Here is a 16,964-nt window from a genome sequence, read left to right on the forward strand (position 1 = left end):
TTGTTACCTTTTTTTTTTTTTTTTGTAACAAAGATTTTGTGTATTTCAAGGTTTTATTAATTTCAGAAATTATTAAGAGGTATATCTATCAATTTATATCAGTATCTTTACAGTTTTGAGGGTTTATTTCCCACCAAAATATTGTTTATTTTACTGATTATTATAACTGTTGTTGTTGTTGTATATTTTATACTAATCAGTCATAATCTAACATACATGCATGTGCAACACGAAAACACATTTCATACACACACGCACACATACACCTGTGTTTATATATATATATATATACATATGTGTGTGTGTGTATATGAAGAGGTGTAACTTAGTGGTTAGGGTATTTAGCTCATGATCATAAAGTTATGAGTTCGATTCCCAATGGCGTGTTGTGTCCTTGAACAAGACGCTTTTATTTCATGTTGCTTCAGTCCACTCAGCTGGTAAAACGATTAATACCTGCGTTTCAAAGGGCCAGCCTTGTCGCATTCTGTGTCATGCTAAATCTCCCTGAGAACTACATTAAGGGTACGCATGTCTGTGCTCAGCCACTTGCAAGTTAATTTCAGGAACAAGCAGGCTTTTCCATCAATCAAATCAACTGGGACCCTTATCGTCACAACCAACGAAGTGCCAGCAGCATATATATGCATATACACATGATATATATATATATATATATATATATATATATATATATATATATATATATACACATATATGCACAGGTGTTCCTCTGTGATTAAGAAGTTCACTTCCCAAGCCAGAATTCTGTTGTCCAATGTGTCTTATTTCAAGACAGTATGGTAGGATGTGATGTAGCTTGGCTGCTGTTTCTTGCAGGTTTTATGGGAATAAGAGAGAAAGGTATATAAAAAAAGGGTTTTATGTAAATGAAATGAAATAGTTCCTCATTGTTGATTTGGGTGAATTAGCCACCTGATGTTACATGATATTAAATGAGTAGCTCTTTAGAATTCAGGTTACTGTGTCAAATGTAAAGCTTTCTTATTCAAATTGTTCTGAATTAACGAAGCATGATCGCATAGCTTTGAGATTTTGATGATGTGATTGTTTATTTTTAGAATGACAGTGTAGGTTAGATGTGGGAGGCCAGATCTGGCCAATTTGAACATAAAACAGGTAGAATATTTGGGCTGGATATCACCTGTTTAAATTCTAAAGGGTTGGATGTTTTGCAACAATTATGTTATACTACACATCAGCTGATATATTGTTGTGTTTCTAGTCATGCTGTTAATGTTTTAGATTAAATATTAGCATAGTATTAGATTAAATATTATTAAAGAATACTATGGTTTTAAATCCACTTAGTTTCTTCAAACTGGTTACAGTTGAATCACATGATCTGTCAGTTAGGTTTATCTGCCTTTATAACCATTCTGTTAATTACAGAATGTGGTGTGTTGATGAATGGCAATCAAGCTTTGTACGATCACAATTGTACATGCTGACTTCACATTCACTACATGACTATGGTAACAAAGCTGAAATGTCAATTGACTAAAGCACTGCATGTTCTTGTAGAGCTGAATTCAGGAAATTGGCAGTAAATCACTTATTTTTCCTTGAAATTCCATTTGAAGACAATGTTTTCAATGGGGCCCTACAAGTCACTGAATAGTTTAATGGTTTTATTACATTGTGTAATGAGAAAATGTAATGAATGTGTCTATGTGGTATGTATATATATATATATATGTGTATATATATATATATATATATATTATATATATATATGTATGTATATCATGTTGGGGGTTAAGTTAAGGAAGTTAATAATTTAAGGAGAATTTATTGTTGTTTAATCCTGATTCAGTAGAAGTATGTCCAAAGGTATTCCAGTCATGATCAAGCTGTTTTCTTTTTTTTTATTATCAGAAAATACAGTGTCAGTTGTATCTTTTACCTAAGATAGTAAAATGTGATTTGAGGAAGATTTGACTACTATTTCTCACAACTGTAGCGACCATGTAATTTCATTTAATGGCTTGATAGAGAGCCTGTGAATTAGATGGACGAGGGATCCTCTGGGCTATCCTTTTAAATTAAGGTGATCAAAATAGGTACACTCTTAGAGATAGGTGGGACATATTCCATGATCTGATGTTGTGTAATGTAAAGATTTAATGTTGATTCTACACTAATGTAGTTTTTGGTTTTCAAAAGAAAATTACGACTCTTTGGAGTATTTATATTCCCAATGTTGGGAATACAAAACATTCAAGAAGTGAGGTGTTAGTGGTCACTGAAGTATGTGAAAGGGTTTTTTTAAGTAGGTTCTTGTCCATAAATTTGGAGTTCTTTGTGTGTGTGTGTGTGTGTGTTGTCTGTGCATTGAAACACATCTTTATCAAGATCAGTAATATTTGTTTGAACTTACAATGATAGCTCAGTGGCTCAGCCATTTGTGTATGGTTATATGTATCAAGAGTCCAAATATTGGCTTCCATATCACATTATATCCATTGAGTAAGTTCATACCACCTTTTACCTAAAAGTAGGAACAACCAGCTTATACTTGAACCTCGTGATGAGAGTTTAGATAGATGGATGTTCTCTGTTTGTGTAACATTATAGTATAGACTTGTAAAGTTTAGTTATGTTTCTACATTAACTAGTTTTCTACCAAGCTGTGCTCTTTGGGATTAGTATTTCCCAGTTGGAAGCACTTCCTTTATATTATTTTATTCATAGGCATCATACATACATTTAACCCATAACCAACTTAACTTACCATTGGTTAAAGATTCCACTAGACATTGTCATTAATCTACCACTACTAATAAAATATTTTGCTTTTCATTAATGAGTTAGTTTTAAAATACATACCATACATTATGTTGACCGATACTTGCATCAAATAACGTGACACAATTCAAAGTAAAATGCTTTTCTGTAATGAACTATTTTTAATATAAATACCACAATTCAAAGCTAAACTGAAAGTGGTAGAGATAAAGGAATTCAAAGTTTTTTTTTTTTTTTAAATATTGAAATTTTAAAATGATTTGAATTTTATGAATCCTAATAGCAAAGAGCTGCACATTTTGTGTTTGCAATCTGGATGTATTTCTCAATAGCAGAAGTGAAAGTGGGCAATATTGATAAATTTAATGCATGTAAATGTATTTGATAAATTAAGGTATATTTTGACTCATATTGATTGGAAGTGCAGGAAATTGATGCAAAAATGCAAATCTGAGGAATATATTTTGACATATATATTTACAAATATTTAAATTCATGGCCCAAGATCATTAGTTTTGAGGGGAGGGGGAAATTAATTACATTAACCCCAGTGCTCAGTTGGTACTTATTAAAGAATGAAAGGCAAAGTCAACCTCAGCAACATTTGAACTTGGAATGTAAAACCTGATGAATTACTGCTAAATATTTTGTCCTACTCAATGACAATTTTGTTAGCCTGCCGCTTTTATTTACACACAAATATTCATTCTACTCTGGGCACAAGGCCCCTGAAATTTTCGAGTGTGATGCTGCATTGGTACTTATTTCATCGACCCTTAAATGACGAAAGGTGAATTCAGTCTTGGTGGAATTTGAACTCAGAATATATAGATGGGTGAAATGCCGCTAAGCATTTTGGTCAACATGCTAACAACTCTGCCAGCTTGCTGCCTTTATTTGCACAGAAATATAACAATACTTTGATACGCTTTTTAATTAATGAATCTTTATTATGATAGTGTCATAAGTTACTTGATGTGAGATTAAAACATTTGAATGTCTAGTATATGAATAGATGAAGAGTTTAAAAATCATTAGGATTGCAGAACTGGAGTTATGTAACATCCACAGTGTCTTGTGGTCAACTGACCAGTATTAACTTGAATCAGTCAACCATTTTTTTTTTCTTTAAGAACTATAACAAAGCATCAATATTTCTTCAGAAACAACTCAGTCAATTATTTCTTTAAAAAATTGTATAATTGAATATTTGCTTTAAAAAACTCCAAAAAACATCCAACTAATTAGCCAGCAGTTCTTCACAATTAGATGATTTTTTAAAAATTAGATGTTTCGCTTTTGAACATTATTGCTCATTAGGAGGTTACTGGAACAGCCTCATATTTTGTGTGAAAATAATTCACTCCTTAGGCAAACCAAAATATGATATTAAGGAATGATTACGGATGTCTTCTGCATGTCAAATATGCAGTTAAGTGCATACTTAACTAAATATACTTGAGGTGGTGAACCAAAGTCTGTTTGCAATTTACTCAGAACTAATTATTCAATTAATGAAGTGTTTGTTGTTGAGATTTGATAGAAATTAACTAAGACCCAGCAAGACTACAATTGTTGGCAGAATCTGTCTTTCTCTGTTACCACCAGGAACTACTTCCTCTTCTACTGCGGCAACATTGAGTGGAAAACCCAATCCACAGTCTGGTTTAACATTGCCACTTGTCTCTTTAGTGTCTGCAGTAAAGTGCATATTACAGCAAGTAATCAGATCAAACCTGAGAGTTATTTCTGCCTTTCTAGCATCTATTAATTCATAAAATATTTTTTTTTAATTAAAAAAGCAAAAAAACCCCAACAAAAATAAAAAAAAAAACTCATCAACCACCTGACCCTATCTCTATAAGACAGTATGTGATCATTAAGTTCTACACAACTGTACAAACTATATTATACTTGTGATAGTGGTTCTTAGGTGATTATGCTCATGCTTATTGTCATTATAATGATAGATAGATAAAAAAAAACCCCAGAAAATAGTTAGCTTGCATTGTATTTATTTAGTTATTGTTTGTTCTTAGAATGTAAATACAGAAATAAGACTGGTAGGGAAATTCTGTCATATCAAAGTTATTCCTTTAATTTCAACTTTTTCTTTTTGTTGCTATTTCGTCCCATGGTTACCGTCGGCAGCTTCTTCTGTATCACTGTTATTCATCCTTGTTACTGAGGCGTTGTCATTTAGCTTCAGCTTTTGACAGTTCCTAATTAGATGAGTTCTAACGAGGAGGCATTCGGCAGTATTGTTATACTAGATAAATTATGCAAAAGAAACCATACATACATACCTATATATATATATATATATTGAGAGAGAGAGAGAGAGAGAGAGAGAGAGAGAGAGCACATTTAACAATAGAAAAGTTTTGATAATTTTCAGTTCTATGCTTTTAAGAATATTTTTTTGTAAATTTAGGAAACCATTTTTTGTTGTAGTTACTTGTTCTATTTCTAATTTTGTTTTATTATTTTCTGCAGTATTTTCCATATTTTTGTTGTGTGCATGCGTGTGTACATGTGTGTGCGCGCGCGTGTGTGTGTGTGTGTGAGAGAGAGAGAAATTCTGTTTTTTGACATTACTAATATTGCAATGTCTCCAAATATCAGACTTTATTGGAAATTGCTTTTCTTGTCTTTTGCTCCATTTTCTTCAACCCCACCCATTATTTCTAACGTAAACTGGAATTATCTATCAATACACATGAGCACACACATACACACACACACACACAAGTGCTTGCGCACATACACACACACATGCTCCCACACACTTGCATATGCACACTTAGCAAAAATTAGATGAGAAAAAAAAAAGATTTCTATTAGAAGTGAGTGAAGTGATTAGTCAGTTTTGCTTCCATCCAATTGTATTATCAGTTCGGTTCAGAGATTAAGATATTGTCTTTAGGCATCTCAGTATTTCTTCTATTTTTATTCTTTTGTATAAAGAAAATGTATGTAATGTAATGTGTATATGTGTCAAACTCATATGCAAATGTCACTTAGTTTCTTGTGTGTATGTGTATATAATATATATATATATACACACACACACATAAACACACATATATATATAAATTTGATTCATTTACATCTGATTTTCTGTACTAGCCTGGCTTAAATAAGCATATTATTATGGCATTGTTTTCAAGTCAGACGTCCTTCCTTCGCTAATTCTTACTGGTTTTCTAGGTGAGGAACTTCTTATTTGACACATCTTCAAAAATGCAAAGCCAGACTGTTATTTATTTAAACAAGAAATGGCAGTAATATCCTTGTTTGTAGCTCATGACTTTTTGGGAAGTGCAAGTGTAAACACACACACTCTCCATCCCTCCTCTTTCTCCTCCTCTCTCATGCTGAGCTTCTTTTAGTTTCCTTCTACCAAATCCATATACAAAGCTTCCAGAGCTATATGGAAGATATTTGCTCCAGGTGCTGTGCAATAGATTGAACCTGAAATCATGCAGTTGGGAAGTAAACTTCTTAACTAATATATATATATATATATCACCTTGACCGACCAGTCCGTCGAGCGTCCATTTGACACCACTGGTCACAGCACGCTGTCCACTCCTCTCTGGATCATGCCTTCCTCATCCATGTGGTCCCAAACGCCCTCCTAAAATTGTAACTCCACTATTGTGGAGGCCTTCCGAGTGGTTGTTTCCGCTCGCGTGGGTACCACTCGACTACTGAATGGGTCCACCAATTATTGATGAGCCTAGTGACGTGTCCAGCCCACCTAAACTGGACTTCTGTCTGATGGCCTTGCTACTGATGTGCTCTCTCAGCAAGATTCCAGGCATTGACCTCTTCATGGCTCTTTGAGCCGTTACCAGTCTCTGCTCTTCTCTCTTTCTTGTAGCCCATGTTTCATTACCATATAACATTGCAGGTAGAACTGTTCTATTGATGAGGTTGGCGTGGGTGGTTCTGTCCAACCTTCCCTTGAGCACATCCCTTTTGCCATTAAATGCCTTCCATGTGGCCCTTACTCTCTGTGAGATCTCTTTTTCGATGTCTTGGCACAGATTCACTTCCTGTTCAAGGTAGACATATTCCTTTACCTCCTCTATTTCATCACTGCCAACCACCATTCGACCTGTTGGTACATTGTTGGACCACATGAATGTTTTCATGCGGTTTATCTTGAGACCCACTGCAGAGCTTTTGATGTTGAGCTCCGTCTGCATGGTCTGAAGCTGATCTGTGGTTTCAGCAAAATTTAGATTCAGATGAATATGGTACTTAAGTTAAAGGCACCAGAATTTTGTATGGTATTATCCATATAAATCAAATTGGGTGATTATAATCAAAATAAGCAACATGTATATCCAAGGTAGAGTAGTACAGTTGTTTCATGCTACTTCATTTTATTAAACACTGTAAGTATTATATCAGTTTTAAAATGTCGAGCAATCTTCAGCCACATATAGAATTTTCCAATCAAACGCACAATGCACATTGTCTGTTTGATTGGAAAATTCTATAAGTGGCTGAAGATTGCTCGACATTTTAAAACTGATGTAATACTTACAGTGTTTAATAAAATGAAGTAGCATGAAACAATTGTACTACTCTACCTTGGATATACATGTTGCTTATTTTGATATATATAGTTCACGGATGAGATCCCAAGATTCTCTGTATACAAGACACTTAGTTAGTGCTCAGAAGATTCAAACTTAGACTCCGAAGTCTTTATGGGGCATCATTCCGCAAGGTAAAGAAAGGCTATAAGAGGGATCAAGTTGAGCAGGTATAGAGGCAATTATGTAGATAAACAGATTAGATTATAGAGGCTCGTCTCATTCTATATTAAATGCATCCATATGGCTGCATATTGTGATGAACTAAATCCACCAACAGTATTATGAATCACTGAGCCCCCAGAAACGGCTGTTGGGTTTATAACACCTTTCTTCCTTCTCTTTTATTTTCTCTGTCATTGGACTCTGTGTAATTTGGAACTATTAATATAAATATCTCTATATTTATACATAAAAATTCATCATCTGAAAGCTTTCACCTTTTATTTTCTTGTGTTTTGCATGTATATATATATAGATTCATGTTTTCTATTTGATGTATTTAATATATGTAATATATTTGATATGTCTGATTTGTTTATCTGCATAATTGCTTATGTGTGTGTGTGCATGCGTGCATGCGTGCATATATATATGAATATATACACATTGTATGTATATGTACATATCTATATATATTTGTGTGTGTGTATATATATATTTATTTATAAGTATATATGCGTAGGAGCGGCTGTGTGGTAAGTAGCTTGCTTACGAACCACATGGTTCCGGGTTCAGTCCCACTGCATGGCACCTTGGGCAAGTGTCTTCTACTATAGCCTTGGGCCAACCAAAGCCTTGTGGGTGGATTTGATGGACGGAAACTGATATATATGTTTGTGTGTCTGTCCCCTTCCCCCAATATTGCTTGACAATCGATGCTGGTGTGTTTATGTCCCCGTAACTTAGTGGTTTGGCAAAAAAGACTGATAGAATAAGTACTAGGCTTACAAAGAATAAGTCCTGGAGTCGATTTGCTCGACTAAAGGTGGTGCTCCAGCATGCCCACAGTCAAATGACTGAAACAAGTAAAAGAGTAAAAGAGAGTAAGAGTATATATATGTGTGTATATAGATATGTATATATGTATATAGATATATGTATGTATATAGATATATATGTATATAGATATATGTATGTATGTATATATATATATATATATATATGTGTGTGTGTGTGTGTGTGTGTGTGTGTGTACGTGTACTTCATGTATTTAGGACGAATAATAAATTTGGAAGGCCTCTGTCTAGCAGTTACTCAAAGAATAAATAAGGCTAAAACTGCATTTATAATAATGGAAGTGATCTTCACCTCAGAAAGCATAACACTGCACCAAATATTGATGCCAATAAACTGTTGTGCTCTTCAAAATGTTTTCTTTGAGGCAGAAACTAGGATAATGTATAGAGCAACGGAAAAGAAGACAGACACCTTTGAAATATGGATCTTTCATAGATTGGGCTGAATACTCTGGAAGGACAGGGCAAATGCTACAGTACTAGAAATGCTGGAAGTTCAAAGACACTGTTAAGAATTAAGTTCACAAAGTTAGAACATTTCAGACATAGAATGTGTCATGAGTCATTGTTGAAGACCATCCTGACTGGAAGTGTGGAAGGGAAGAGAATGGGAGACTGTCAGAGATGTTTGTGAACTGACAGCACCATAGAATGGACCGGGAACAGAAACCTGGCTGATTGTATGCATGCAACACAACACAGAGGGAACTGGGGTCTTTGCAGGCTGACCCCTGGGCACAAGGGAGACACCTGGCTAATGATGGCTCAGAATTACCAGTTTCATGCTTGGACTCAGGTGGTTGTTTAATCTTACGTTAACTGATGTTGGAATATATTTTGAATATTATACAAAATCTATTGAGAAAATGCTTACCTCTGTCTATAAAACTTCTATTCTATTTTGTTTCTGGCTCTCATGGGAAACACCCGATGTGTCTCTCTCTTTTTTTTATTTTCTATTTATGACTGCATTGAATTTAAACCCCCTACTAGGGAGATCACTTCAAGAGTTATCCTTCTCTTAGGACACATACACACATTCATGCATGCATGCTTCAGACATTTTGTTGTCTAGGATTTGCTCCCACTCAATAAACACTGTTGGATGATATCTTCTACAATAGCTGTAAGTTAACCAATGTCTTTCAAAAGTAATTTTGTACATGGAAACTGGATGAAGCCCATCATGTTTGTGTATGTATATGCATTCGCTTTGTCATTGTGTATTGATGGTATTTGACTATAGAAAATATTTGTCTCAGCAAGTCTTACCTGACTCATGCAAACAAGAAAAAAGTGGATGCTTAAACCGTGATGATACTATGCATATGTAGGTGCCTATGTGTGTAAACGTATGTATGTATGTATGTATGTATGTATGTATGTATGTATGTATGTATGTATGTATCTATATATATATATATATATAATATATATATATATATATGGGTGAGAGCAAACTTGTGTCTGTACTTATGTGTAATATAGGTTACATACATTACATACATAATCTTGTCTTTATATAGCATTAGTTTTGATATGCTATTTTTAAAAAAAGATTTATTTTAATACCATATTGTTTTCTCTTGTTACTTTGTTTCTATGGAAGATACAATTGAATGTCGAGTCTAGGAAACGATATACACAACCTCAAAAAAAAAAGGAACTTCAACTTTAACACTAAATATATGCAACCTTAACAGTAAATATACTCTGCCATGATAATAAATATACACGGCCTCAGCAGCAACTGCATACAGCCTTAACAGTGATTATAATCTGCTTTAACAGTAAATCTTTCTAACCTTAACAGTAAATAAGTGCAGCATTCGTAATAAATGTATGCAGCAGCCTTAGCAGTAAATAGACGGTTTCAGTAATAGATATACATTTACACTGCCTTAACAATGACTATATATAGCCTTAGTATATACACAGCCTTAACAGTATATATATATATACATACAACGTGGCGAGATGGCAGAAATATTAGCATGTCGGGTGAAATGCGTAGCCTTTACGCTCTGAGTTCAAATTCTGCTGAGGTCGACTTTGCCTTTCATCCTTTCAGGGTCGATAAATTAAGTACCAGTTACACACTAGGGTCGATGTAATCAACTTAATCCATTTGTCTGTCCTTGTTTGTTCCCTCTGTGTTTAGCCCCCTTGTGGGCAATAAAGAAATTATATATATATATATATATATATATATATATATATATATATATGACCTTGACATCCTTCCGACTCACACACACACACACTGCCTTAACAATGAATATACTTACTCTTAAGTGTGTTTCAGATGATATTTTGCAGTGTGTACCATAGTTTGTGTAGCAGTTAAGTGTCAGCTAAATTTATCCCAGCCATGATTCAATCCTTGGTTTCAATTCTTTTTTTTATTTACATCTCCATTGAAGGTGGGACCAGAAGTGAAATTACATTTTCCCTTGTCCACTTTTTGTCCCTATCAAATATTATGTCCCCCTTCCTCACATCACCACCATCATCATCATCATTTAATGGCCACTTTTCCATTCTTACTTGGGTCAGATGGAATCTGTTAAGGCAGATTGCCCCATGACCAGACATGGTTTTCATGGAGGATTGGAAATGAATGACACAGCTTATATGACAGTGGCACTCTTTTGCAACTATCGCATGATGTCAAAACAAGGAGATGCCTCTCTCACACCTTCACACACATGTTCGCATATGTGCGCAGGTACACACTCACACACATGTGATGGACTATTTTCAGTTTCCATCTAGCAAATCCATTCACAAGGCTTTGGTTTTCACAAATAATAATTTTGTTGCTTTAGATGGTGATTGAACCTTCCCAAAAGAAAATTTATAGGCAGAGTGTAAACATTTTACCTTTGGCGATAATGTATACAATGAGTTCAGAGGTTTATCTAAAACATGGATAGGTAACACTGACCTGTATTCTATATGAATCCACATTAATCTTTCCATGTAAGAAATCACTTTAACACCATATCTAGGGGTGAGAAACCTTAGGAAATAAGACATCTTGGCCTGCAGCAGTGCTGAAAATATGCAAAACTTAGCTGAATAATTGATGTCTTTCTCTGGTTTAAACTGTTCCTTAAGCTTTTGTCAATTTTTGTGAAGCAACGATGACCACCTTCTGTGCTAGGATCTATGTTGTTTTTATTACTTCTCTTGTCAATGTCTTTTCTTTTTTCTTTTTATCGCCAGGATTGTTTAGCCAGTGGCAGATTACAAACTGCAGCATCCTATTTGATCATTTTACAAAACTTGGAGAAGCCATCTGTCTCACGTCAGGTGAGTTCTATTTTCCTTTTCCCTTTTTAAATTCTTCTTTTATATTCTTCTCTTCTCTGAAATGCAGATGATTATGATATCCCTGATAGAACTCAACAGCAACATGTTTGAATTTTATTTCCTTTAAATTCCTGACATTTATTTCTCTAATTTTTTCTAAATTGACTGCACTGTTTATTTTTTATATTTTCCTTTTTACCTTCCTTTTTTTTTACCCAAAGATTTATTTTAACTGCTATTATTATTGGTTGTTTATGCTTTCTGTAATTTTTAAGCAGACTTGATGAAGTTTATTCTTTCTTGGATAGGATGCTAGTCTATTGCAGATTAACTTCCTCTGACTGATGAACTAGTTTTAATATTTACCAAACAAATTAACCTCCTGTAAAAGATGGAAGACAAATACCTGCTATTACTTATAGTGTTATATTCTATAGGATACTGGATTATCAACAGTCATACCTTCATGTCTTCCAGTAAAACTTCACAAAATAAGATATAAATGGACTTTCGCTACAGAACACTAGTCTATCGTTGGATTAACCTTTGAACATGAACCAATAGTATTGAATTCTACCAATCATCGTTGGGAGGCCATTTACATACATTATGCAAGAAGATGTATGAGAAACATATCAAAGCAACAAGTCTTCCTAATTCTAAATCTGTACCAGTTTGAAACTTCATGTGAAATTGTTAAATCAGTCAATCAATATTTGAGAATAATCTTGGAAAATTTTGAGAGAACAATAAATCTGCGACATCAGTGGAAACAAGGAGACAGCTACAGGCTGTGTTTCTCAGTTGTGAAAAACAATAAAGTTGGTGCTGATTCTCCAACAAGATCTATTGTATGTAATATTATTGGATATAATGTAACAGCTGGACAATATTGAATAGCTAATGAGTTTAAGGTGTCGGAATACTTACATGGTTAGGAGTTCAATCTTTACCGCAGATGGCCGATGCCAGTGCCGCCCTGGCTGGCTTCCATGCCAGTGGCACGTAAAAAGCACCAACTGATCGTGGCCGTTGCCAGCCTCGCCTGGCACGTAAAAAGCACCCTCTGCACTCATGGAGTGGTTGGCGTTAGGAAGGGCATCCAGCTGTAGAGACACTGCCAGATCAGACTGGAGCCTGGTGCAGCCTCCTGGCTTCCCAGACCCTGGTCGAACCGTCCAACCCATGCTAGCATGGAAAACGGATGTTAAACGATGATGATGATGATGATGATTATATTGTGCTCTTGAGCAAGTTACACTACTTAGCACATTCTGATTGATTTACATTAAGAAAGTTAAAGAATGACCCCACAGTTTAAAATTTACATTTGAGTAAAAGATGACCCCTTTTACATGAATATACTTACAAGGAAACCATATGGAAATCTTCATTAGTAGGTTTTTCAGTATAATATGTTGGTACAATTTCTTGTTTAAGAATGCAATACATTTCTAGCACCTTGTGTCACTCATCATCTACCTTGTATTTCTTATGGTATTCACCTTCCTTCCTCTTGGACCCACATCACGCATTCTATTCTTTTTTATTCTTTTTTTGTTTCAGTCATTTGACTGTGGCCATGCTGGAGCACCGCCTTTAGTCGAACAAATCGACCCTAGTACTTATTCTATCGGTCCCTTTTGCCGAACCGCTAAGTTATGGGGATGTGAACACACCAATATCGATTGTCAAGCGATGGTAAGGGGACAAACACAGACACACAAACACACACACACACACATACGGCAGGCTTCTTTCAGTTTCTGTCTACCAAATCCACTCACAGGGCTTTGGTTGGCCCGAGGCTATAGTTGAAGACACTTGCCCAAGGTGCCACGCAGTGGGACTGAACTCAGAACCATGTGGTTGATAAGCAAGCTATTTACCACACAGCCACTCCTGCACCTATAGCTATTTGTCGACTTCCTTTGTCACAAAATCAGGTATACTTAAAACTAATCCACATACTACTGAAGAAGGACTTGATATATTTCTCATCAGTGTGTGATCTGTTTCGAGCATGCTTTTGGATTTCCTGCAGCATTGAAGAAGCATGTCTTCTAGAGGACATTGACATGCATGATCAAACAAGTGATGACACTGGTTTCTTGATAGAAATAACAGTGGCTTCACGAAACAATGTCGTTAGAGTTTATAGATCTACACCTGGTTAATAAAAGAAACTCACAATATTCTTCTCATTTATCAGTTATCAACAGCAAACAGTGCTGGTTCTCATCTTTTAGGGATCAGATCTCTCAGCCGTAGTGAAGAATGGAGTCTGCCAGTGTTTAGAATGCTTGCATCTTTATATGACATTTGAGCACACTTTGAGTTTATAATCAGAGTTCAGAAGATGACACAAGCTGTCTCTTTATTGGGCTGGCCAGTTAGTTGGTAAGGAAGGTCTCTTGCACCACTTACACTTTGAATGTCAGCTGATGGGACTTTGAATCTGACTGCATTCTCTTTCTCTGCTTGATTCAATTCAATGTCTCCCCCTTTATATCCGGTATGATCTGGTGATCAATCGTGAATGGACTCAGTAGAGCAACATTGTTAATATCTGTGTTTGCTTCAATGGATTCTCAGAACACTAGTAATTAATTACATAATTAATGAGGAGTGACAAAGATACTCAATCCTGCTGGACACAAGTTTTTAGCACAGATATTTGTCTCTCCTTTCTATTTGATCTGACTTTGGTTAGTTGGCTGGAATAATAAAGACTTTATCAGGTTGAATAGTTTCAGTGGTAAACCTATTTGCTCTCATGATATTGTACAGTGACTAACAGTGCATGCAGTAGAATGTAATTACACAGTCTATAAAGGCAATGACTGTTGTAAAGATCATTTCTATTCCTATAACCATCAATGCATGAACATTCTGATTCATTCATCCATGAAAATGAAACATACATTAATGATACCTTTAAATACATTAATTAAAACATGTTAAACTAATATTTTAACATGACCCTATTGAGCAAAAGCACTTGCTGTTTACTGTAGGTGGTAATGAAAGTAGTTGGTAGGGGGTGCATCTCTGCCCTCCCTTTCTTTATTTCTACTTCGATGTAAATCATTGCTTCAGGAATAGTTAAACAAACGGTCTGCTGGTATTTCTAGTTCTGGTCATTTATAACAGAACAGACTTTGCAACATGTTCTTCCAATTTTAAGAATTTTATGGAATTTAGCTGCTACATTAAAAAAGGGTCAAACAATGTTGTAAGTTCCTTTACTATAGCTGTGTATGTGTAGTTGGATATGTATGTACGTATGTACGTACATATGTAGTTGGATGTGTGTAGATGACTGTGTATCAAAAAATGGATGAATGGATTGTATGTGTAAGTTCCTTTACTGGTTTAAGATTATACACAATTTTGTGAATGTATGTATTTCTGTGATTGTGTGTGTATATATGTTTGCATTTATATGTAGTTAGGCATGTAGTGTGTGTATTGATATCTAGCTGAGCATCTAGTACCTCTGTTTGTATTTCTGCATGTAGTGTGTATGTCTTTACAGCTGAACATATTAGTGTGTTTAGAAGGTTGAATATATGGATGTAAAATTGTAATTTTACTCTGTATATGTGACTGTATATATGTTAGAAATATTTGGGGTCTTGTTTGCATATATATGCATAATGTGTGCATAATTGTGCATTGGTATGCTTTTGTGTATACCTTTTTACATGTACATAGTTTTATGTGCATTTGCATATCTGTGCCTGATACACATCTTTGTATGGATGGGTATAATATCTATGTTTGCTTGTATGGGATTCCGTTGTATGTCTTTCTTTCTCTGTGTGTTAGGGCTTATATCTATGTGTAAATATTGTGAATTATTATTTTTTTTAATTACATTTATGCCAAACATACACAGATAACATTTCTATAAGTTAATCCTCACCAGTTCCAACAAACAATCAACTTTGGTCACTTCTTTCTAGAGAATCAGTATTTTCCTTTTATTTTTCATTTCTTGCCAAACATTTCTGTCTATTGATGGAACATCATCATCATCTCTCTCTCTCTCTTTCTCTCTCACACATACACAAACACACACATGTATGCACATGCACACACTCCCCCCTCTCTCTCTTCTTGATACAAGAGAACTGTGTTCAAAGTTTGGTTTATTTTAAAATCAAATCCAATATAGTCTAAAAAATACAAAATCTATATCTATAAATATTACATTTCATAATTTTTTTTTGTTTTATTGTTTCATTGAGGTTTTGAAAAATCAATTTTTATTTTTTTAATTCTTTGATATATTCTCTTTTTAGTTCTTTTGTCTATTCACTTTGTTTACAAAATCATATTAATTATAAAATTATAGAATTGGCTTGATAATGGAAGTGATGGTAGGGGAAGCTGTAGAATTGTAAAATTGAATCTATTACCATTGTAAAAAGTTTTTTTTTAGGTAAGATAAAATTTGCATAATAATGATGATGATGGTGATGATCAATTGATTATCATTATGATGATAAGAATGATATTGATGTTAAGGGTGTTTATGAAAATAATACTGGTGTTGATGATTATACTGGTGGCACTGATGATGATGATGATGAGGTTGATCGTGCACTGACTTGATCAGCACCATCTGTCATGTTTCTGTTCAGCCTCTGAGCCTCACAGCAGAGCTTGACTCAATGTGGTGTCATCATTCGTGACTATCTGTGCATTGGTGTATTCCAGAGGCAGCCTCCAGATCCACTGTGAATTCTTTCAGCTTCCACCCATTGTCGTGCCATTATAGTGCTCACCACTTTACATGCCATGTTGCCCTTAATTAAATCATAAAGCATAGCCTAGATTCTGCGGGCTTCCCTTTCCAGCTTGAGCCAGCAGGGCTAGTCTAAGTGGATGGTAAAAGGCCTGAGGGTATGACAGTTTTCCTGTTCTGTGGCTGTAGGCCCCTCATCTGGGATGCTACATGCTGTAACACCTTCTCCAGTGGCAACTTGGTGTGTTCAGCTAGCTACCAGTCCAAGCTCTGCTGCTCATCAGGCTAAGAAAGGCAAACTTTGAAAGTATCTGTCACTTTCTGACATGTTTATAGTTGAGTCACTCTGACTGGCTCCTGTGTCGGTGGCACATAAAAGGCTGATGCCAGTGCCGCCTGATTGACTCCTGTGCCGGTGGCACGTAAGAAGCACCCACTACACTCTCAGAGTGGTTGGTGTTAGGAAGGGCATCCAGCTGTAGAAACATTACCAGATCA

The 16,964-nt window shown here is 35.1% G+C and overlaps 1 protein-coding gene across 2 annotated transcripts in view; it reads left to right on the top strand.

The window, feature by feature from the left end:
• LOC115215369 (guanine nucleotide exchange factor subunit RIC1) overlaps positions 1-16,964 on the top strand; it is a 341,602-nt gene that overhangs the window by 247,472 nt on the left and 77,166 nt on the right. For both annotated transcript variants that reach the window (XM_029784517.2, XM_029784518.2), the window contains exon 24: positions 11,627-11,713. In XM_029784517.2, the coding sequence (XP_029640377.1) occupies positions 11,627-11,713 (87 nt within the window). The remainder of the gene's footprint in view (positions 1-11,626; positions 11,714-16,964) is intronic.

Source organism: Octopus sinensis, linkage group LG9 (genome assembly GCF_006345805.1).
Source record: "Octopus sinensis linkage group LG9, ASM634580v1, whole genome shotgun sequence".
Lineage (NCBI taxonomy): Eukaryota > Metazoa > Mollusca > Cephalopoda > Octopoda > Octopodidae > Octopus > Octopus sinensis.